This window comes from Muscardinus avellanarius (assembly GCF_963383645.1).
Source record: "Muscardinus avellanarius genome assembly, chromosome: 1".
Lineage (NCBI taxonomy): Eukaryota > Metazoa > Chordata > Mammalia > Rodentia > Gliridae > Muscardinus > Muscardinus avellanarius.
The window spans coordinates 63283296-63305406 of NC_137786.1; the positions used below are offsets into that span (position 1 = coordinate 63283296).

A 22111-nucleotide genomic window follows, 5' to 3' on the forward strand; every position below is an offset into this window, starting at 1 on the left:
ACTGGGGCCAAAATACCATATGTCTTAGTCCATTTGCTGCTTTAACAAAATAATACAAGCTGGGTAACATACGAATCAGAGAAATCTATCTCACATTTCTGGAGGCTATAAAATCCAAGATAAAGGTGCCAGGAGGTTTGATGTCTGGTGGGGGCCTGAGCTCTGCCTCCAAGATGGTGCTCTGTTGCCTTATCCTCCAGTAGGGACAAAGTCTGTGTCCTCCCATAACAGAAGAGACAGACAGAAGGTGCAAAAGAGAGGGAGGAAGCTCCTCTGCACATCTTTTATTTTTACTAATCTTATTCATGTGCCCTAGCGGCTCATCACCTGAGAAAGGCCCCACCTTTTAACACCGGTTAAATTCATTGGGATTCAAGACACATTTGGCATTTGAGGGGATGGTGAGACATTCAGACCGACCATAGCACTATGTGTGAATAGAGGATGGGATTTTTTCTGCACATCTCTTCCCAAAGGAAGGGTTTGGGAATTATATACTTGGGATTCTCCAGCTAACTCCTAGCCATCTCTCTAGCTTCATTTTTGCAGATTAATCTTGGGTTAAAAGGAAGCACACCAGTTAATGTGGATGGTTCATTTAATGTTACAGGGACCCAGTCATAACTGGAAGTGCTGCTCTAAAAACCACAGCTACTCTGATAATGTCTGGGAGGAATACATTGCCTTTGGTGTGCCAGTGCCTTTACAAACTCATGTTTCTTTGTCTTTGTAGGTACTATGGATTGTCCGTTTGGTTCCCTGATGTCATTAAACATCTTCAGTCTGATGAATATGCTTTGCTAACTAGAAATGTGCAAAAAGATAAATATGCAAATTTCAGCATTAACTTTACAATGGAAAATCAGATTCATACTGGAATGGAATACGACAATGGCAGGTCTAGAAATTTTGAAATTATTTAATTTGTTGTTTATTCACAACACTGATTTCTTATTAGTGTTCACTGCATTGAAACCTACAGTTTTGTTCTTTTAGGTTTTGATTTTTTAGTTTGTACATGTAGCCATTTTCAGACCAAAGATACATATATATGAGTTACTTAAAACTACTTTGGAAGCCAGGCATAGTGATGCACACCTATAATCTTAGTACATGGGAGGCTGATATGGGAGGATTGTAGGTTCAAGACCAGCCTCAACAATTTAGCAAGACTCTCAGCAACCTAATGAGACCCTGTTTCAAAACAAAAAAAAAGAGCTGGGGGTATAGCTCAGAGGTAGAATGCACTAGGTTCAATCCCCAGTACCAAAACAAACAAACAAACAAACAAACACAAAACTACTTCAGAATCCAAGTTGCCTCACATTTATTAAATAATAGAATGGACCAATACGAAAAAATTATAAAGACCCTGGAAAACATAAGACTAAGTTAAGGAAAAAAGAATGAAGCATAAGAGAAAATAAGATAAGTGATAACTTATTTAACTCAGAAAGAAATATGAAATGTAATTTTAGGTTCTTCCATTCCTGAGAAAGAGACCACTTTTCACAATTACTCCATTCTCCACTGTGCTAAATCAAGAATTGGAGTTTAACTTTATCAAGAAGAGTTTCAATTAGAGAACAGAAATTATTCCCCTGTTTAAGGGCTTTAAAAGCACTGAAGGTATTAGCAAGGGTACTCTTGAGCATGGGATCTGGAACTCCTCTTGATGTCAGGAGAGAGAAGTGGACAGGCAGGTGGTTTATCTTCATTATTTCAGACAGAGAAATGAATGAAGAGTGTACTTATGCCCATTTATATGTTGTCTGAGCAAGTAATTGCTGTGTAAGTTCATGAGAGCTTACATCATTCTTAGGAACTGTCTCAATTTTAAAAATGGTCTAAAATAACAGAACAGAGTTCCCCCCCTCCCGGCTAAAACCAGTTTGGAAAGATGAAAAAGGATTCTGAAGGATGCTTGTGCCATGTGTAATGTAAAGAAGAGGTACCAGCTAGGAAGCTATCAACCTATTTAGCAATGCTGTGAGAGGCCTGAGGATAACTAAGGTCATATCCATTAGCTTCGATCTCCCCCTCAACTGCTGGCTTGAATCTGCGCCTGGATTTTGCAGAAACCTTAGTATCAAATGTTCTGTAATTCTAGGGTGAAAATTTCACTTCATTTATTAAGAAAGTCTTCTTACTCTGCTAGAAATTTATAAAATATGGTTGTGTCTCAGGCAGTCATAATTTTAGTAACAACTGTCAAGGTTCTTAGCTGGGCCAGGGATAGTGGCATATGCCTATAATTTCTGCTACTTGGGAGGATGAGGCAGGGGGAATCCCAAGTTTGAGGCTGGCCTGGACAACTTAGCAAGACCTTGTTTCAAAATGAAACAATCAAATAAAATGGACTGGGTATGTAACTCGGTGGTAGAGCACTTGCCTAGTAGGTTTGAGGCCTTGGGTTCAGTTTTGTATTGCAAAAATAAAAACTTCCCTTTTCCAAATTTGATCTCATTTTTTAAAAATAAATAATCTTCTAAAAATGTGTCATTTTCTGGCCTCTTCTGGTGAATTTCCATGGTTTTACTCCTGGCCCTTGAAGTGGAGTTTGCAACAAGGTCATCTTCTTAGGCTGGTTGGTTTGTGAGGCCATTATACATTTTGAATTCACAAACGCAGTCAAACATTACAGTAAGAATAGTTTTGAAAGTACTCAAGAGTTAGTGAATTTCTTTCAAGTCAGCTTACTCACCTAGAAAAATTAATCCCTTTCTGTACCTAATAAGAGTGGTATTAGTATATTAACTCCTTCCTAGGCGAACAAGCAAGTTTTCTCAGTGACTGGCTAAGGATTTGCATTTATAGTCTCTTAATAAAGTACCAAGATACAATGATGAATAGTTATTTGTGCTGGCTGGAAATCCTTATCAATGGCTAAGCTTAGACTTTTCTAAGACTTCATGGCTATTATGACTATTACCATCTTCACCGCCTAGAATTCCCTTTTATAATGCTCCAAAATACACCTGAGCAGGTTTCATCATTCTTCCAAAAATAAACAGAGCTTTTCTATTTTTGCTCAGGAAATATCTGTTGGCTGTGGGAATACTTCTGGAAATGAGGAAACCTAGTGTTTTCTGACTCAGAAGCAGTCTTTCTCATGCAAATCAAGCAGAATTGTCTGACCCTTCTTTAGGATAATTGGAGGTCCCTACATTAGAATGAAAAAGCCTGAAGTTATCAGCTCAGAAAAACCTCAGTTCAGAGTTCAAGGGGTGTAGGGATGTAGCTCAGTGGTAGAGTACTTGCCAAGCTTGAGCTTAAGCAAGGCTGGGCACCATCATTACACCATTTTTTAAAAAGTCTCAGGGAGAAATATGTTCTCAATTTAGAGCCATTTGCCCCAAATAAAGAATTTTCAAATAAAGGCCTATGTGAAGAGACAAGAAGATAGGTTTAAAAATTAATATCCACGGGTAATCCTCAAGCTCTGTCTTTAATTGCACACCCACAAAACCATTTGCCAACACTGCAGGAAGCAAGGTGAGCCAGAGCCATTGCTTCTCTGGTGGGAAGTGATATTGAGCCATGAGACAGTGAAAAGACGGGATGCAGGAGGCAAAGAGGAAAAGAGCAGAAAGCTTAGAAAACCCAGAAGACTGTGCTCTTTATAATGAAGAAAGTCTACAGTGGGGCATCACATCCTCAACCTGTTTGACTTAGCTTTGAATTCTGAGGGGTACACATCACTGACCTGAATTTGTGTTGTGTCGGACAGATTCCTAGGGGTCAAGTTCAAATCAGTAACTTTTAAAGATTCAGTGTTTAAGTCCTGCACCTTTGAGGATGTGACTTCGGTGAACACCTACTTCAAGAACTGCACTTTTATCGACACTGTTTTTGACAATACAGGTAGGTGTGTCTGTCAGCACTACCCCCAGCTGAGGCCTCTTCAGAGGGTCCTGGCTCTGGGCAGAAATGTGATAGCCATATGTCAGTGTGGCCAGAGATTAATGTGGGAAGTGGAGATTAAAGTATAACTAAACAAATTCCCTGAATCAGATTGAATCAAAGGTAAACCTCAATTGTTCTTCTTTGTCAGATTTCAAGTAAGTAACTGGGGCTTGGATAAGTTCGATGCTGGCAAAAAAAAAAAAAAAAAAAAAAAAAAAAAAAAAAAAAAACACTTTGGCAAATAATTAACCTGTAGTGTATTTGTTTTGAGAATCCTAGTTTCAAAATCTGGTGTTGGCTTAAGTGAGCATGTCTTAACTCCATATTCAACAGAGATGGACGTGTGGCTGTGTTGAATCAGATATTGTATTTTTGCTCAATCTATAGAATGGAGGCTGGGAGGTGGGGCTGTAGGTCGAGTGCTTGCCTCACATGCTCAGTGCTCTGGGTTCAAACTCCAGTACGCAAGCATGCGCATGCACACACACACACACACACACACACAAACACACACACACACAGAGTGATACAGTTGTAGTGGCACTGTAGGTTCTTTTTCCTCAATTCAATTAAAATTTGTTGAATAGGGAATCTAAAACTAATAGCTTAGTGCAGCTTCAACAAGACTTGATTACAAAATTAGTAGGAAATAGAAAAGGAAGAGAAGAAAAGCAGCATGCCCGGGGCATGCTGGAGAGCCCCCAAATGGAACTCTGACCCCTTCTCCATCCCCAGGCTTTAAATAGATTTTGTATTGGTATGTTCCTATCAGGGTTACCAAGGCAATAGGTTAGTAACTTATTTTTTTGCCAGGTGATGCCTCTTTGCCTCCAGACAGTGCACTTACTAAGAGCAGGGGCCAATATCTACCTGGCTCCCACGTCTATTGTATCAGGCTGTACTGGTTGCTCATCAACTGTGGGTGCTTTGAAGCAGCCCACAGAGTTTACCTTTCCTATACCCAGGCGGGTCACAGAGGAGAGGAGATAAACAGAGGCACTGATTGCCTCTACATACTTTTAGAGCTAAAAGCTTCAATTGTCTCTAGGGCTTTCAAGATTAAAGGACTTAATTTCCTTTACATTCTTACTATAGGTTAGTCATTAGAACAAAGGGCAGAGAGAGGCAGGGTAACAGCTGCTTCCCTTCCCTACCTGAGGCCTACGCAGCACCCACACTCTGACTACTGTTTACATTTGGGAAATTAATACCAGAGCAATTTTCTAATACCAACATACAATATATATATATATATATATATATATATATATATATATTATGCCAAATAATTAAATATATAAATGAGGCTTTCTGTCACTGTCTTATAACCCATTCAACCTCAATAACTGGCCCGTTTTTTTTTTCAGATCTCAATTAGCAAAATAGCAGTTTATATATTCACATATTATGCATATATATTGTTATATAATGGAGTCTGAAAAATCACCAAAAAAAAAAAAAAAAGAAGGGAGCCAAACATGGATCGAGTCTCTACTAGACCCTGTTTCCTAGTCTAGGTCTCAGGGATTCATTATCTCACTTAGTTTTCACAATTGCTGAGGCTAGAAATAACTAAATAACTTAGCCACTGTCATAGAACTAGTAACAGCTGATGTTCAAAGCCAGATTTTTCTGATTTCAGAGCCTGTGCATTCCCACCCCCATTCATGGTTGTTATACCATGAGTCCAGAATAGCAGCGTGGCACTGCCAGGAGCCTCAGCCCCGCCTTTTTGAGGTTTAGGTGGGAGCCAGCTCTGCTCTCTTCAAATGAGAGTGGGGCCAGTGCCATTGTTTTTTAAACAGGGCTGGCCCAAAGTATCTGCACACTCCTGTAAAGGCAGTACTTGGGACACTGAAACAGGAGGATCTCAGGTTCCAGGCCAGTTTCAGCAAGTTAGTGAAACCATATTTTAAAATAAAAAATAAAATAGGGCTGAGCATATAGCTCAGAGGCAAAAGGCCTCTGGGTTCAATCCCTATTGCCAAATAATTAAATAAACAAATAAGACTGTCTTCTAACCCATTCAACCTCAAAAGACCAGCCCCTCCCTTTTCAGATTTCAATCAGCAAAATAAGAGTTTTGATTTTCACAAACTTTTAGCAGCACCCACCATCTTCTGTAACCTTCTTGAATAGATCCAAGTTCAAGAAAAAATTCACTAGCAGCAATTGCTAGGGACTTATAAACGAGGCTGACTCTCCATTCTTTATCAGATTCATCTACACAGATCTTCCTTCAATGTCAAAACCAGCCTCAAGGACCCAGTGACGATCCCAATCCCACTTCTTCTCTACCTCCATGTCCCATAAAATGAAAATGATAAGGTCAATCCATGCACATTTTATTTATTTATTTATTTATTTATTTGTTTGTTTTTTGTGGCACTGGGGGTGGAACCAGAGGGCTTCTACCTCCGGGCTATACTCCCAGACCTATTTTCTATATTTTATTTGGAAACAGGATCTCACTAAGTTGCTGAGAGCCTCACTAAGTAGCTGAGGCTGGCTTTGAACCTGTGGGATCCTCCTGTCTCAGCCTCCCAAGTGCAGGGATTACAAGTGTGCGCCAGCACGCCCAGATTAATCCATGCACATCTTAAACAAATTGGTTTTTATAAGTGTGGTATGGAAGCTATCAGCACAAAGTGGTAGCCTTTATGTAACACAATAATTAGAACAAAGTAATATTGTAAAGGAGTAAGCAAGTAATTGATTAGCAATGACCAACCACAGGAAATCAGAAGATAACCAGACCCTTTAACTTAATTGTTTTATTCAACAAAGGTATTCTTCCCTTCTGCTACTTTGTCACATGAGGTCCCAGACTATTTTCCATGCTCTTTCTAGGAAAGGACACAAAAAGTCAAGTCAACCCAGGCCCTGATTCTTTTTCTAATTTTCTACAGGCTTCTGATACTGGCATATACCTGTTCCTTATATCTGGTAAGAACTTGATGAATTGACTATGTTGTTGTTTCTACAGATTTTGAGCCATATAAATTCATTGACAGTGAATTTCAAAACTGCTCATTTTTTCACAACAAGACGGGATGCCAGATCACCTTCGATGATGACTATAGTGCTTACTGGATTTATTTTGTCAACTTCTTGGGGACATTGGCGGTGTTGCCAGGGAACATCGTGTCTGCCCTCCTGATGGACAGAATCGGACGCTTAACCATGCTAGGTGTGTGCTCAGCTTCATGCCAAAGAAAAGAGCTGGCCCCATAACCTGGAGGGAGTCTGTCTCCTGTGCTTTCTGCCCCTTGGAGATTTGCATCCCCGAAGGAGAAATCCCTGAGACCTTTCATTAGGACTAAATTGTAGTGAGAATTATGTCTAATTACATTCCATTTGGGCAGTTTTCATGAGTTAACAGACTGAGAAACTAATTATGTGTAACTAATGTATATTTTTACACTTAAGTAACTGAGTAATGGATGATGTTCATTTCATACTTGCTGTGTACAGGAGGCAGAGCAATGACCTTTCATACAGGAGAACACACTTGTACTTGAGCTTTATGGAGCCCAATCTGCAGCTTCACATGGAATTGTTTTCCTAAAAGAGCTCAAAGACCTAAGGGTCCTTGTACTACTGAGATGACAAGAAACACCCAGCCTTTGTCTTTCTGGTTGGCAGGTGGCTCTATGGTGCTTTCAGGGATCAGCTGCTTCTTCCTTTGGTTTGGCACCAGTGAATCCATGATGATAGGTATGCTGTGTCTCTACAATGGATTGACCATCTCAGCCTGGAACTCTCTTGATGTGGTCACTGTGGAACTATACCCCACGGACCGGAGGTATGTTAAAATGGGGCTTTGGAATAGAGGTGCTCTGAGTTCCATAGGACCACTAAGAAAAAAAATCATGAAAAAACAAGCCAAAATGTTGCCTCCCCAAGAAAGTAAAAATCTAAAGAATATCTAGCTTGTGAACATGTAGGTTCTTTAAAAGAAAATATGTAAAGAGCCAGGTGTGGTGGCGCATGCTTATAATCCCGGTACTTGGGAAACTGAGACGGGAGGATCACGATTTGCAGCCAGCCTCAGCTACTTAGTGAGGCCTTCCCTGTCTCAAAATAAAAAATAAAAAATCAGGCTGGAGGTGTGGCTCAAGGTAGAATGCCCCTGGGTTCAATGCCCAGCACCACAAAGATAAAAAAAATAAATAAATAAAGAGAGACTATAGTTTTTAGCAGGAAGTCATAGGACATTGGAGCCATTTAATTGTGTCCATGACTCCCTCTGTGGACAGACAGTATGAGGGTGCTATAGTGAAGCAGTGGCTAAGGATGTAACAGCCTGTCTTGCCCACATTTCTAGTGGCTGATCAGTCTTGCAAGGTGCTTACCTTGCATTTGCAGGTACCTGCATGCATTAAGCAACCACAAAGAGGTCTCTAGAGGGCGTCTCTTGACCTTCCCAGTCTGTTGGAGGAAAGCCCAACACATTTTTAGTTACAAAAAAAAAAAAAAAAAAGGATTGTCATTGGAAGAAAACTACTCATCAAGTTCCATAATGGAGAGACAGAGACTGTACCTCATATCAGAAAGGGCTAGAAGGTAGAGCCTTGGGGTAGAGCTTTAGCAGCTGAGTAATTAAAACAATACAAGCCCTAATATACCATTTGACATGAGCTAGAATAAATGTTTCTTGCTACTACCTTCTATTTCTCATACAACTCTTCTGCCTTGTTGCCATGGAAGCCCTCTGTGCTCAAGTATTCTACAGATTTCTTAAGCGAAGGAGGAGGGTTCCCCCCACCAGGACAACATGAAGACGTTTGAGATACTGATTTGCTCCTGCATCCTGAGACCCCATCCAGTTTAATTCCCTTGGTTTATTTCCCACCGTTGGGGCACATCCTCTGCATGTTCAGGCTCTAACTTATATTTCTTACTCAGGAGTATCTTTTCCTGGGCTTATGGGAATCCATTTGGTACCCCTGTAACCATCTGCCTATCAAACATCTGAAACTCAAAAACCCTGAATGGCTGCTTGTGAAATATTCTAATTCAGATCCTCTGTGAACCCTCTATTACATATGTAATAGGCTCTGGAAAAAACCACGTACTGCATCTCCTTTATTCATTCAACATGTTTATTCTTTGTCTTTTATAAGCACTCAGAGGTGGATGACATAGGCCTTGGAATGGAGGTGCTGCCAAAAGCAAGAGTCTATAGCTTTCTCTTAGCTTTCTTGCATCAGCCTCTCACATTAGAAACAAGGCCCCCATAGATGTAGACTAAACTCTGCATTTAAAATAAACCCCCTCGAGCCGGGCGTGGTGGCGCACTCTTGTAATCCCTATGCTTGGGAGGCAGAGACAGGAGGATCACGCAGGTTCGAAGCCAGCTGCGCTGGTTTAAGAGACCCTGTTTCCAAATAAAAATATCAAATGGATCTTAGAGTGTAGCCCAGAGGTAGAAGGGTTTCCAGGAACCACAGTACCACCAAAAAATAAAAATAAAATAAACCCCGTCAGCTGGTTATAATTGTACACACCTTTAATCCTAGTACTTAGGAGGCTGAGACAGGAGGAGCACAGGTTGGAGGTCATCCTCAGCAACTTAGGGAAGACCTCAGCAACTTGGTAAAAATCCTGTTTCAAAATAAAAAATAAAACATAACTGGGGGTATAGCTCAGAGATAGGATACCCCTGGGTTCAATCCCTAGTACCACCAAAAATCAAATAAAATAGACCCCTTCATATTAAAGCAAGACTGTCAGAGAGCCACCTTTCTTTTTGTTTACATTGTGAGTTTAATGCTATTTTAGGTGAAATCCACTGGAAGAATGAGTATTCTGTGACAAAAAAAATAATAATAAAAACACTGACTCAAAAAGGGAAAAGCTCACTAGGCATGATGGCCTGTAATTCCAGAAGTTGGAAAGGATAAAAAGGAGAATCACAGGTTTGAGACTAGCCTGGGTAACTTAGCAGGACCCGGCCTCAAAATAAAAAATAAATCAAAAGGGCTGGTCATGTAGCTTGGTGATAGAGCACCCATGAATTCAATCCCTGGTACTGGAGCAGGGGTTGGGGAAGCAAGAAAAAAAAAAAAAAGAAAAAGAGAAAGCTCTGAGATTGGGTAGGTCCCTCCTCGGAGAAATAGAAACCTGTTATGATTCTGTTGTCCAAAAGCTTAAACATCAAGTGAGGTAAAACAGAAGTGGCGGCTTATGTTAGCTCAGGTCCTCTGAGAAGCAGACATCAGGATGGGATTAAACAGGCAAAGACTTGATAAGCCACTTGTGATCTTTCCTCTCCAGAGCTTAAAGACAGGTTAACAGCGGATTTCTTGGAAAAAGTAACATCTAAACAGACCTGAAGAATAGTAGGCGATGGCCAGGCAAAGAGACAGAAAGAACATTTCAGGCAGAGCAAATACCACCTGAAAAGGTCTGGAAGAAAAAGAATTAAAGTTAAGAAAAACACACACACATACACACACACATACACACACAACAATAACAACAACAACAACCACAAAAACTAGTCATGACAGCTTGGCTCTGCATAGAGGAGGCTGCAGCTCTGCAGGGCTAGGAGGTGGAGCAGAGAGGGAAGAGACATGGTCCATCTTCCCCTTTACTGCCCTGTGCACCTGCTCCCTGAGCCTGGGAACGTTTCCTCCCCTGACACCCTCCCCTCTGGCTCCCCGCGCCTGCTCTATCAGCCCTCTGGTTTCTTTTCCTCCTGGCCCACCTGCTGTAGGCCTCCCCGCAAGCCACCGGCCAAGCCACTTTCTATCTTTGTCTGAGGTTGCTAATTTTCAGCTCTAGATACTCAGGAGTGCTCTCTCTCCCCGCCTCCAAGGCCTCTTCCCTTGCCTCTTTTTCTAGGTGTGGATGACAGATCTTCACCCCCTCCAGCCCCCAAATGAAAAGCTGCAGGAGTTGGAGGAGAGTACATTTTGGCTGAGAGGGAGGAAAGGGAGTTGATGCAAAAGGGTCCCTAGTTATTGTCATCACTGGGAATAGCTAAAGAGACTTGGGAACCGTGCCCTTATAGGGAGAAAAAAAAGATAAGACATGGGTTGGAGAGTTCACTCTGGTGACAAGAAAGAAAGCCTAGGGCTCATTAGGACCCTGAAGGTGGGGTGTAGATGGGAAAAGGGAGAAGTAAGCATTGGACATGTCTGAATTTGTAGGGATAAAGTCAACAGAACCTGGTGCTTGATTAGCTGTTGGGTGAGGACAAGATTGGCAGAGGATTCTGCTTCTGCTTGCACAATTGAGAGGATGGTTGGGACTGTATTGAGATGGGACACCGGAAGAATGGTGGGTTCGGGCTGGGGTCAGAAAAATAACGAGTTCCTTTTGGGATATGTTGAATTTTCATGTCAACGTAGCACTGTCCAGGAGGCATTTGAATATTTATATTTTTAGATTCCAGAAAGATGCCTGGGAATAGAGTCTATTCACTAAGTCATTCAGCAGATGCTTATGGATTGGGTATCATGTGTCAGGGATTGTTCTAGGCATTGGGACACAGCAGTGAACAGAGAGAAAGCCTGGCCTTGATGGAGCCTACATTCTACTTTAGGGAAGACAGTAAAGGATTAGATAAGTGAAGTGGAATACATCAGACGGTACAGAGTGCTCTGGGGGGAATAAAGCTACATAGAGCTATAGAAAATATTGAGGTAGGAAGGGTTGTAATTGCAAATAGATGTCTTTGGAGATGTAGGACCTGTAAAAGTGACACTTGAGTAGAAACCCAGGAGAATACTTGGGTAGAGAGCTTTCACAGCAGAAGTGACCACAAGTGCAGATGCCCCGAGGTGGAGCAGAAGGGACCAGCTGCCAGAACGAGCACAGTGGAGCCGAACAAGAGTGGGGGGCAGCGTGGACACTCCTGTCTTCATACTGAGAGACATGAGCCCCATTGTAGGATTTGGGGAAGAGGAATGACATAACCAGACTTCTATATAAAAGAAGAACTGGCTTTTATCTTAAAACTAAACTCTAAAACTATGGTATATACAATGCAGTGGAATTTCACTCAGTCGTAAAGAACAAAATTATGTCATTTGCAGAAAAATGGATAGAACTGAAGAATATCGTGTTAAGTGAGATCAGCCAGTCTTAGAGAGTAAAGGGCCATCTGTTTTCACTCACATGCGGAAGCTATAGAGAACTTGGGAAGCAAGAGGGACTTCAGAACTTGGGAAGCAGAGGGGATGTATGAGTAGAGCAGTGAGAAAGGATTGTGAGGGAGAGGGGAAAGGGGAGACTTAATGAAGGAAGTAGTTGCAATAAGGCTAGGTTCATATATGAAGTTTCAGGGAGGGCAAGGGAGCGGGATGGCTTCCAGAGGGAAATACACCAAGGGTTGTGTGCGTGTATAATTCTATCATGTTGAACCTCATTATGTGTATAATTATATGCAACAACTTTTCAAAATTAAATTTTAAAGCCGGGCGTGGTGGTGCACGCTTGTAATCCCAGCATTCGGGAGGCTGAGACCAGAGGATCGTGGTTCGTGGACAGCCTCAGTTACTTAGTGAGGCCCTCTGCAACTCAGTGAGACCCTGTTTCAAAATGAAGAATAAAAAATAGGGAAGGGGGTGTAGCTTGGAGCTCAAATGCCTCTGGGTTCTATCCCCAGACCTGCAGAAAGCAAGCAAGCAAGCAAGCAAGCAAGAAAGATAGATTTTAGTTCAAATTTAAAAAAAAAAAAAACAGAATTAATCTCTAAGGCCTGGCCTGGTATTGCATGTCTATAATCCCAGCTATCAAGGAGGCTGAGGCAAGAGGATTGCAAGTTTGAGACCAGCCTGTGCAATTTAGCAAGAACCTGTTTTAAAATTTTTTAAATATTAAATATAAAGGTCCTGAGGATGGAGCTTAGTACTTGCCTAGTATGTGCAAGGTCCTGGGTTCAATCTCTAGGAAAGAAGAAAAGAAGAAAGGGAGGGAGAGTAGAAAAGAAGGAAGGAAGGGAGGAAGGAAGGAAGGAGTGAGGGAGAGAAGAAAAGAAGGAAGGGTTGTTTTTTTGCTAGCACTGGAGGTTAAGGCAGAAACTAAAATCACTGGCACTAGAGGACAGACAGGCACCTGCTCACTGGCATCAAGGCCAAGACCACGGCCAGAACTCACACTCAAGGTGTCAGCTGAACAGACCCAGTTTTGATGCTGAGCCACCAAGCCTTCCCCCTCTCAAGCCTGAGCCCTTGGGGTTCAGTTGCCTTCTGAGCTGGCTGGTTGAATCTGCAGGTCAGAGATAAGTGGCTTTAGCTGTAAAGATTGGAGGACCATAGGGACAGTTGAGTAGTGTATGCATATGCATGTTCAGAGACAACCAGCTGTCCCTTTGTTCTTTTGCACTCAGTGTCATGACTCTCCTGAACACTAGGCTGGTGACAAGATGCCAAACCGGGCAATAAGTTAGAGACACTTGGGACAGCACAAGTCAAAAGAGACAGAAAACAAAGGCCCACATAGGAGTAATGTGTCAAAGAAGGCAAGATATTGAGTCCAGGGGAGAATCCTCAAGAAGATTCAGCGTGGCCACAGATTTGGACTAGGAAAGGACAAGGAGCAGGGCTAGGATGCTAGGCTAGGAGAAAAAGGTTCAGTGGGCTAGAATCTCATTTCAGGTGAATAGCGAACCAGAAGACAGCCTGTAAGCAAGTGGTTGAAGTAATAAGATGTCAGGATCTGAAAAAATGGAGCTTGACATGAAGGTACAGCTATGCAAGTTGGAATTTTCTGCAAACTCTAGGGCCAGCCTGGGCCTTGGCTAAGGTAAGAAGTCAGAACTAAGGACAGTGGACATTGTAGAAGAGGACGGTGACTCTCTATTCATGCACTTATTTTGGCCAGCCACCTCCATCTCTATCCTAAACCTTCTTCCCAACTCTATGAGAATAGCTTTGGTTCTTGATAATGCCAGCTTCCCAGTGCCCCAGAGCATCAGCCACAATGCCTGAGACAGTGGTACAAGCAGTACCCTTCACCCTTGGACGAATTCTTAATTCTCAGGTAATTCCTAAAGGAGCAAGGAATGCCTGTGGCTCTTTAGGGATCAGTGGCATGAAGTGGCAGGATAGGGGTGGCAAGTGGCTGCCCAAGGTGATGGGCCTTTGAAGTGTAGGGTATTATCGAATATCTGAGGTGTTGGATAATACTTTGATAATTTCAACATCAGCCCTAGGTACATTAGCCCCCTCTCTTGTTTAAAAAATAAAATAAAAGTTGGTGGCCTTATATGTAATGGAGATAATGAGCAATGGATTGTGTGAGATTCTTCTAATACATGGTAAATATAAATGCACCTGAGAAAGAATGGATTTCCCAGCTTACCAAAAATCTGAAAAGAAGCGCCAGCCATCTAACACACTGGCCCAGAGAGTTTCTTTTTTCCATCATTTCTCCACATCCAAGCCCTGCCACCAGCAAATTACTTCCAGCCTTTTTTACAAGTGGTACGGGGAGATGAGATGCCAACAGAAGACATCCCATTATTTTGGTTTAGTCAGGGCTGATCAGAGGTCCTTTTCCCACCTCTAAAACCCTAACTGCGCCGGGTGTGGTGGCGCACGCTTGTAATCCCAGCGCTTGGGAGGCTGAGACAGGAGGATCGCGCAGGTTCGAAGCCAGCCTCAGCTACTTAGTGAGGCTCTCAGCAACTTAGTGAGACCCTGTTTCCAAATAAAATATAAAATAGGTCTGGGAGTATAGCCCGGAGGTAGAAAGCCTCTGGGTTCCACCCCTAGTACCACCAAAATAAATAAATAAATAAATAAATACAAACCCTAACTGGGAAATACAAATAAAACATCTCCCTTGTCTTGAGATATTTAGAACAAAAAAGTGTAATGTTAGGTTGAACTGGGTTCTTCCACTATTCAACATCCCCTCTTTTTCATCTTGGTCGTAACTGTAAACTTCCCAAAGGTCATACGCATGGCCCACCTGGCGTAGGCCAGGTGGCTCTGGCTCACTGATGCTCAGGTTTGGGCCTGTGCATCCTGTGTTCAGGCAGTGACTTTCTACTGCCACCCTGTGGCCGTGGTGAAGTCACACTGCTCACACTTCCTGGGTCCTTACTCCCTGGTGGCCATTTTTATCCCTCCATGGAGCTCCTGGCAAGGAGCCACACAAATGGAGAGCGAGGCAGCCAGCCACCTCTGGCTCCACACCCTCCCCACCAGCAGGTCTATCTCACGGAAATCCTCCTGCCTTCTGCAGGCCACTGGCCTCCTTCCTTCACCGTCATGGCTGCGCTGTTCAGACATGACCTCAGAAAGGATTTTAAAGTAAAACTGATTGTTCACACCTGCTAGTCCTGGGCAGCTGCTATTGTTGACCCGCGCCGTGGTGGGATTGTTCTTTTCCTTGATGAGCTGAAATCAAAACATCTGCCCAGAATTAACCAAGTTAAGCCCCTCCCCTCAGGACTGTGCTGGTTTGACAGGGAAGGTCGCCTATTTCCTCCCAGTTTGTAATCCTGACTCTTTCGGACCAGCTGTGTGTCCTCGGGGGACCACTCAGCAGTGCTGTGCCTCAATCGTTTGAGATGAGAATAAGGGAAATGGAATAAATGGCATCTCAAGTCCTTTCTACCTCTAGAATTCTCTTCTTCACCTCCGTTATCTGCTATTTTTTTCCATAGTGAAAATTTCTATCATTTTTAAAATACATTCTTTTTTTCCTTTTTTGATGGAAATGGGGATCGAACCCAGGGACATTCTACCTCCAAGTGACACCCTAGCCCTAGTTTTTATTCTTTATTTTGAAACAAGGTCTCACTAAGTTGTGGAAGGCCTCACTCACTAAGCAGCTGGAGCTGGCTGCGAGCCTGTGATCCTCTTGTCTCAACCTCCCAAGTGTTGGGATTTGAGCCAGAGTGCCCAGCTTGAATATGTTCATCTGTGCTCATAAAGATCTCACTTTTTTTCTTTTTTTCTTTGAGTTTTTGACATGAAGAAATCTCTCATGTCATAGTTAAATCCTCCAGTTATCCTTTTCAACCAACATATATAACACACCTCTGCACATATCACTTTACCGTTTGATTTTTCTATATATGCCATAGTATGTTATATATGTATAAGTTTTGTTTGTATATTTTATGATATGTAGGTTTATATTTATTACATATTTATACTTTATTTTTCCCTTTGTGCTTCATTATCATTTTATGTATTTTTCCCTTTAGCCATTCATCAAATGTCAGATCCTTTTGGTCTCCAGCAGATAGAAGTAGAAGGTGAGGAAATGGGGAATAGATGCCCCATTTCCCCACAGCCTCGCTGCCAGCTGGGCATGGCACCCGGGTGGGTGTAATATACTACAATGGGAGAAAATCTTGACAGATGCAAAAACAGACACAAAATAGTCATACAGTCTATCCCTGAGCTCCAGGGAAGTCCACTGGATAGTCCACCAAGTCCTCTGACCTTGGTAATAAACAAGCCATAGATCGAAAGCGTCATGGACATAATGATGTAGTTGACAGCAGGACCAGCAGACGTGTGGGCCCATCAGGCAGCAGAGTTCTCCTTCAAGCATGGGGTGCATGTGGACTCTAGAATTAGAGTCTACACCAAGAGAGCCATGTCTCCGGCATGAGCTTGCTGAGCTCAGGGGGTGTGCATCTGTCAAGGACATGTTAAGGACAGAGCATTCTTTCTAGTCAGCTTTGAGTTCTGAACCCCACTCATCACCAGTATCACCTCCAAGGTCATTAAGAACTTTCTCATGGCAATTTCTCAAATAAACTTTAAAGTGCAAAGTAACAATCTCTATCCTGTTGATTCCTGATGAATGTGCTTTAAATTCTATGGTTATATAATACAGACAATTTTTCTATCATATTGCTTATACCAATGTACTTTTAAGACAACTCACCACCCAAAACACATGATCATAGGATATTAGGTTGTGTGTTTACTGTCACCCACCGGAATGTTAGCTTCTTTAGAGTAGGACTTGGTCTGTGTGTGTGTGTGTGTGTGTGTGTGTGTGTGTGTGTGTGTACACGCGCACGTGTGAGTGATACTGGGGGAACCTAGGGGCCTTCTACCTCTAAGCTACACCTCCAGACCTATTTTATATTTTTTATTTGGAATCAGAGTCTCACTAAATTGCGGAGGGCCTCACTAAGCTGCTAAGGCTGGCCATGAACCTGTGATCCTCCTATCTCAGCCTCCCAAGTACTGGGATTACAAGCGTGTGCCTCCATGCTCAGCTGACCTTTTTTATATACTGCCATTACTCCGGGTAAATAAATTAAAAATATTTTAAGCCGGGCGTGGTGGTGCACGCTTGTAATCCCCGTGCTTGGGAGGCTGAGACAGGAGGATCGCGCAGGTTGGAAGCCAGCCTCGGCTACTTAGTGAGGCTCTCAGCAACTTAGTGAGACCCTGTTTCCAAATAAAATATAAAATAGGTCTGGGAGTATAGTCCAGAGGTGGAAAAGCCTCTGGGTTCCATCCCCAGTACCACCAATATATATATATATATATATATATATATATATATATATATATATTAATTTAGTTGTTATGAAATATGTTTCTCCTCCCTGTCTGGGGTTTAGTATCTCTACTTCCAAAGTAAGCAACTAAGGCCAGTGATGAGGGAGGAAGGCCTGGCCTCTGCTTCTGTCCCTACTCTCTTCTGCATCCCCCTCCCAGTTCTTCCCTCATGGCCTGTGACCTCCTGGTCCTTTGCTTGTCAGCTCCCTCTCCTCTTCTTCTATGAGAAGAACCTCCTCTTCCTCTCCCCCCACTACATCAGCAGTGTGGAGGAAGGAACACTGTTGTAGGAGTGAGGACACCGGAATTCAGCAGTGGGTCCTGCCCTAAAGTAGCTGGATAAATTGGATCAGTCCTTTTACCTTCCTGCCCTAGTTTTCTTATATGTGAACTCAAAGGTGTGTGCTGAGTGCTTTAGAAAACATCATTTAACTCCACTCTGTTCAATCTTCTTACTGTATTTTCAGATGAGGATACAGGTCTGAGATCTATTCTTAAGAAGCTTGCCTGGTCATTGGAATGCACAGCCATTGTTATGGTTTGGATTTTAAATATTCCCCAGAAAAGCTCATATGTTAGGAAATGCAGTTCGGTTCAGGAGTACGGCACAGTTGATGGAAGCAGCTATGGCCTTGGAATCAGTATCTGTCCCTGGTCCACTCTTTCTTCTCTCTGTCTCTCTCCCTCCTGACCACCATGAGCTAAGAGCACTTTTCCCCCTCTGCCATGTCCTGAGGCCCTACTACCCAGAATTTCTGCCTTGGAGCTGGCTCACCATGGACTGACCTCTGAAACTGTGAGCCAAGTTAACCTTTCTTCCTCTAAGTCGTGTTGGTCAGGTACTCTAGTCACAGCAGCAACAACAACAACAACAACAACAAAAGCTAATTTAAATAGTCGAGTTCATGGACCTTGGCCTGAGATGAACTTCCAGCTGCCCCCTGGTGTTCTGTCATTCTGTGTAATTTACCCTATCATTATTTACCCTGGCTCAGTCCTGACTTCCTAGCTAGGTTTATCAGATAAATGTTAAGACACAAAGACTCCCATTATTACCTGTGAATATTTTATTTCAATGGGAACAAGAAATAAGAAACCCCTTGATGGAAAAGGGATTGGGAGGAAGACATAGGAGGGCTGCTTTGGGCCCAGAGATGCCTTGTGGCCCCCAACTGGCAGGACTTTTCTTCTCCACCTGTGTGTGAGTAAGGGAGGCCTGCCTGTAGTGGAGGGGACTGCAGTGGGGGACTGGCCCTCGCTAAGAAGGATACTACCTGCTTTAAAGATCAGAAAGCAATTGAATTCAGCCTTTTCTGATGGAATTATTTTTCCTTAAACAAGATGATATTCTAGCATCAGTAAATATAACCCAGCCTAGTGCCCATTAAAAAGTCAATTGTCAAGGTCTACCTCCAACATTTTTGGAAGATCTCAGGAAATTTCTTCATTCCAGCCTTTTTTGAGCCAGTGTCACAGGCATAGTGACCCTTGCTCAAAGTGCGCTAGTCCTGAGAAGAGATGCCAGACCAGGAGATATCAGGTGTCTGCAGGAGGGGCGTGGGGATGGCGGCATGAGATGAGAGGAGTTCTAAATCAGAGCAACTGAGAGAGAGAGACAGGAGGTGACTCAGGTTAGGGGGGGATGAATGAAGGTCTGAGCTGGGAAGAGCAGAGTGGGCAGATTGCTGAGGAGAGCAGGGCGGGGAGCCATGCCGTGGGGTGGGGCTCCCTCTCTTCTCTCTCAGGTGCAGCACCCCACGGAGCTCTCGGTTTCCCTTGTGCCACAGAGTAAACACGTATTCCTGGATATTTTGTACTGCCTGATATTTCTTAACAAATACAAGTAGACGACAGCAGTCACATTTGTGGGAGTGTTAACCACAGCATCACTGATGTTACCCCAAGTCTGCAAATCTTAATTTGACTAAATCATTAGCCAATGATATAGTTCCAGAAATAATGGGTATATAGTAAATAAAACATTCAAAGACAAACAATAAGGGACAAACAGTTGTGTGAATTATTCTTAAAAGGCAGAAAGCAGCCGGGCGTGGTGGCACACGCGTGTAATCCCCTTGCTTGCGAGGCGGAGACAGGAGGATCGCGCTGGTTCGAAGCCAGCCTCGCTGATTTAGGAGAGCCTGCTTCCAAATTTTAAAAAATATTAAAATAGGTCTGGGAGAGTAGCCTGGAGGTAGAAGGGTTTCCAGGACCCCCAGTACCACCAAAAAAAAAAAAAAAAAAGGCAGAAAGCGGAATTGTATAAATGCTCTGATTTGTGGTGATTTATGTGACTAGAAGCACACAAAAGGGAATTCAGAAATGAAAAGTATTCATTGGATGGGTAGAGAGGATGTTTTTTGCTTCTATAATTTCTTTTAGTGTATACCAGTAAACCCAAATCAATTAAAATATGCAATTTTGGTGTAGTGGCACACACCTATAATCCTAGTACCTGGAAGGCTGAGACAGGAGGATTACAGGTCTAAGGACGGCCTCAGTAAGTAATGAGACTCTCCATAGTCTAGTGAGACCCCTGTTTTAAAATAAAAGTAAAATAGGGCTGGGTGTGCAGTTCAGAGGTAGAATGTACCCTGGGTTCAGACCCTAGTACCAATACACACACACACACACACACACACACACACACACACACACACCATGCATATGTCTCTGGGAAGCTAACAAGGTTCTCAGCCATGGATACACCTTTAACTCATTTGGAACTGCTAATAAAACACCAACGTCTAGGCCCCCAGTAGAGCAATGGGTAGAATCTCTCTGGGCATAGCCACATTGCTTTTAAAAGTCACTTGAGACTGAGCCCTCAAGCCAGGCTGCAGGTCACCTTCATACACAGGTCCACACTCCTCTGTTAGCACACTTCCATCCCAACCCCAGGTTGATAACAGATGCATGAGAATCAGAGCCTCTTTGGGCTGGAGAGGTAAGCCTTCTGTGCTCGAGAAGCTGTTGGAGGTAGGCACAGTGGTATATACCTAAAATCTACTTGGAGGCTGGAACAGGAGGATCACAGGTTTGAGGCCATCTGGGCAACTTAGGGAGATCTTGTCTCAAAATAAAAAGGGCTGGGGATGTAGCTCAGTGCTAGAGTTCCTCTAGGTTCAATCCCCAGTATGACACAGGAAAGAAGAAGCAGCCTTTGCAGGGGGTCTAAGGCAGACCAGAGCAAGTATCACGAGATAAGATGGGGAAATGTATTCTATTCTATTCTATTCTATTCTATTCTATTCTATTCTATTCTATTCTATTCTATTCTATATTCTCTCTCTCTCTCTCTCTCTCTCTCTCTCTCTCTCTCTCTGTGTGTGTGTGTGTGTGTGTGTGTGTGTGTGTGTGTGTGTCTGGTACTGGGGGTGGAACCCAGGGGCTTTTCTACCTCCAGGCTATACTCCCAGACCTATTTTATACTTTATTGGAAACAGGGTCTCACTAAGTTGCTGAGAGCCTCACTAAGTAGCTGAGGCTGGCTGTGAACCTGTGCGATCCTCCTGTCTCAGCCTCCCAAGCACGGGGATTACAAGCGTGCGCCACCACGCCCGGCCTGAAATGTATTCTATTCTCAATCAGTCCTTCTTTCACCAGGTGTGCTCTTACTGTTTCTTTTTTCTTTTTGGTACTGGAGATGGAACCCAGGGGCATTATACCTCCAAGCTACACCCCTAGCCCTATTTTTTAGTCTTTTTATTTTTTGAAACAGGGTCTCACTGAGTTGCGAAGGGCCTCAATAAGTAGTGGAGGCTGTCTGTGAACAGGCGATCCTCCGGTCTCCACCTCCCGAATGCTGGATTACTGTGTGCCACTAAGCTCGGCTCCCTACTGTTCCTTTAAGACACATTTTATTTTCATACATCTTGAGAAGCCTTCCCTCGACTGTGCCTCCCCATCTGAGGTGACCCCCCATCTAGGTGCCCCATAACACTCTGTAGACATCTTTATCATTATATTTGGGGTGTTGTCATGTTCTCTTCTCATCTGTCTTAGTACAAGTCGGGGTTTCATCTTTTAAGTTTGGGGATTGCTGGTGTCTAGTACAGTGCTTGGCACATAATAGCTACTTAAAAATGATTATTAAATGAATAAATGCATAGGAAAATGTGTAAAATATGAGTATACTGAGGACAAATTTGTTGATTAAATATTCAGGAGGCATCTCGTGTTCTTAGTATTATTTAACAGCTCAGATGGATTCAGGGTTAAAATAGCTCTTTTAGGTTAACTTTGGGCACCTAGCCTTCATTTGTAGTATTGTTTCTGTGTGATAAATGAATTCACTCTGTGTTTCAAATAACCAACTTCCAGATGAATCTTTTGATTTAAGGACTGCCTGTACTTTCAAAAAGGCCCCATGATCAGTCCTGAGTATTCCTTTCATAACTTCTGCCAATGAGTTGACTACAGTGCCCAGAAAGAAAGAAAAAAAAAGAAAAAACTCCTTTCTAAAAGTGTAGGCTAAAGAGGATGCTTCTATTTTACCCTTTAACAAGGGTGCAATTATTGGATTTGAGCCTGTATCTACACCATTTCAAGCCTATCCAAAATGTAGCGTTTAATTTTCTCTTCATACTTTCATCAGTTGATGGAGCAGATAGATATCCAGCCAACATTCAAAGCAGCGGCAAATACTCACATGGTGCTTTCCATGTGCCAGGCATGGTCCTTAGTGACTCCATTATTCAGTGTCCCTT

At 42.8% G+C, this 22111-nt stretch overlaps 1 protein-coding gene across 1 annotated transcript in view; it reads left to right on the forward strand.

Annotated features, from left to right (window-relative positions):
- Positions 1–22111, forward strand: part of SV2C (synaptic vesicle glycoprotein 2C) — a gene marked incomplete at both ends in the record, with an annotated part of 160975 nt that overhangs the window by 134219 nt on the left and 4645 nt on the right. The window contains 4 exons of the mRNA XM_080696350.1: positions 734–898; positions 3731–3864; positions 6893–7096; positions 7552–7711. Of these exons, the coding sequence (XP_080552476.1) occupies positions 734–898; positions 3731–3864; positions 6893–7096; positions 7552–7711 (663 nt within the window). The remainder of the gene's footprint in view (positions 1–733; positions 899–3730; positions 3865–6892; positions 7097–7551; positions 7712–22111) is intronic.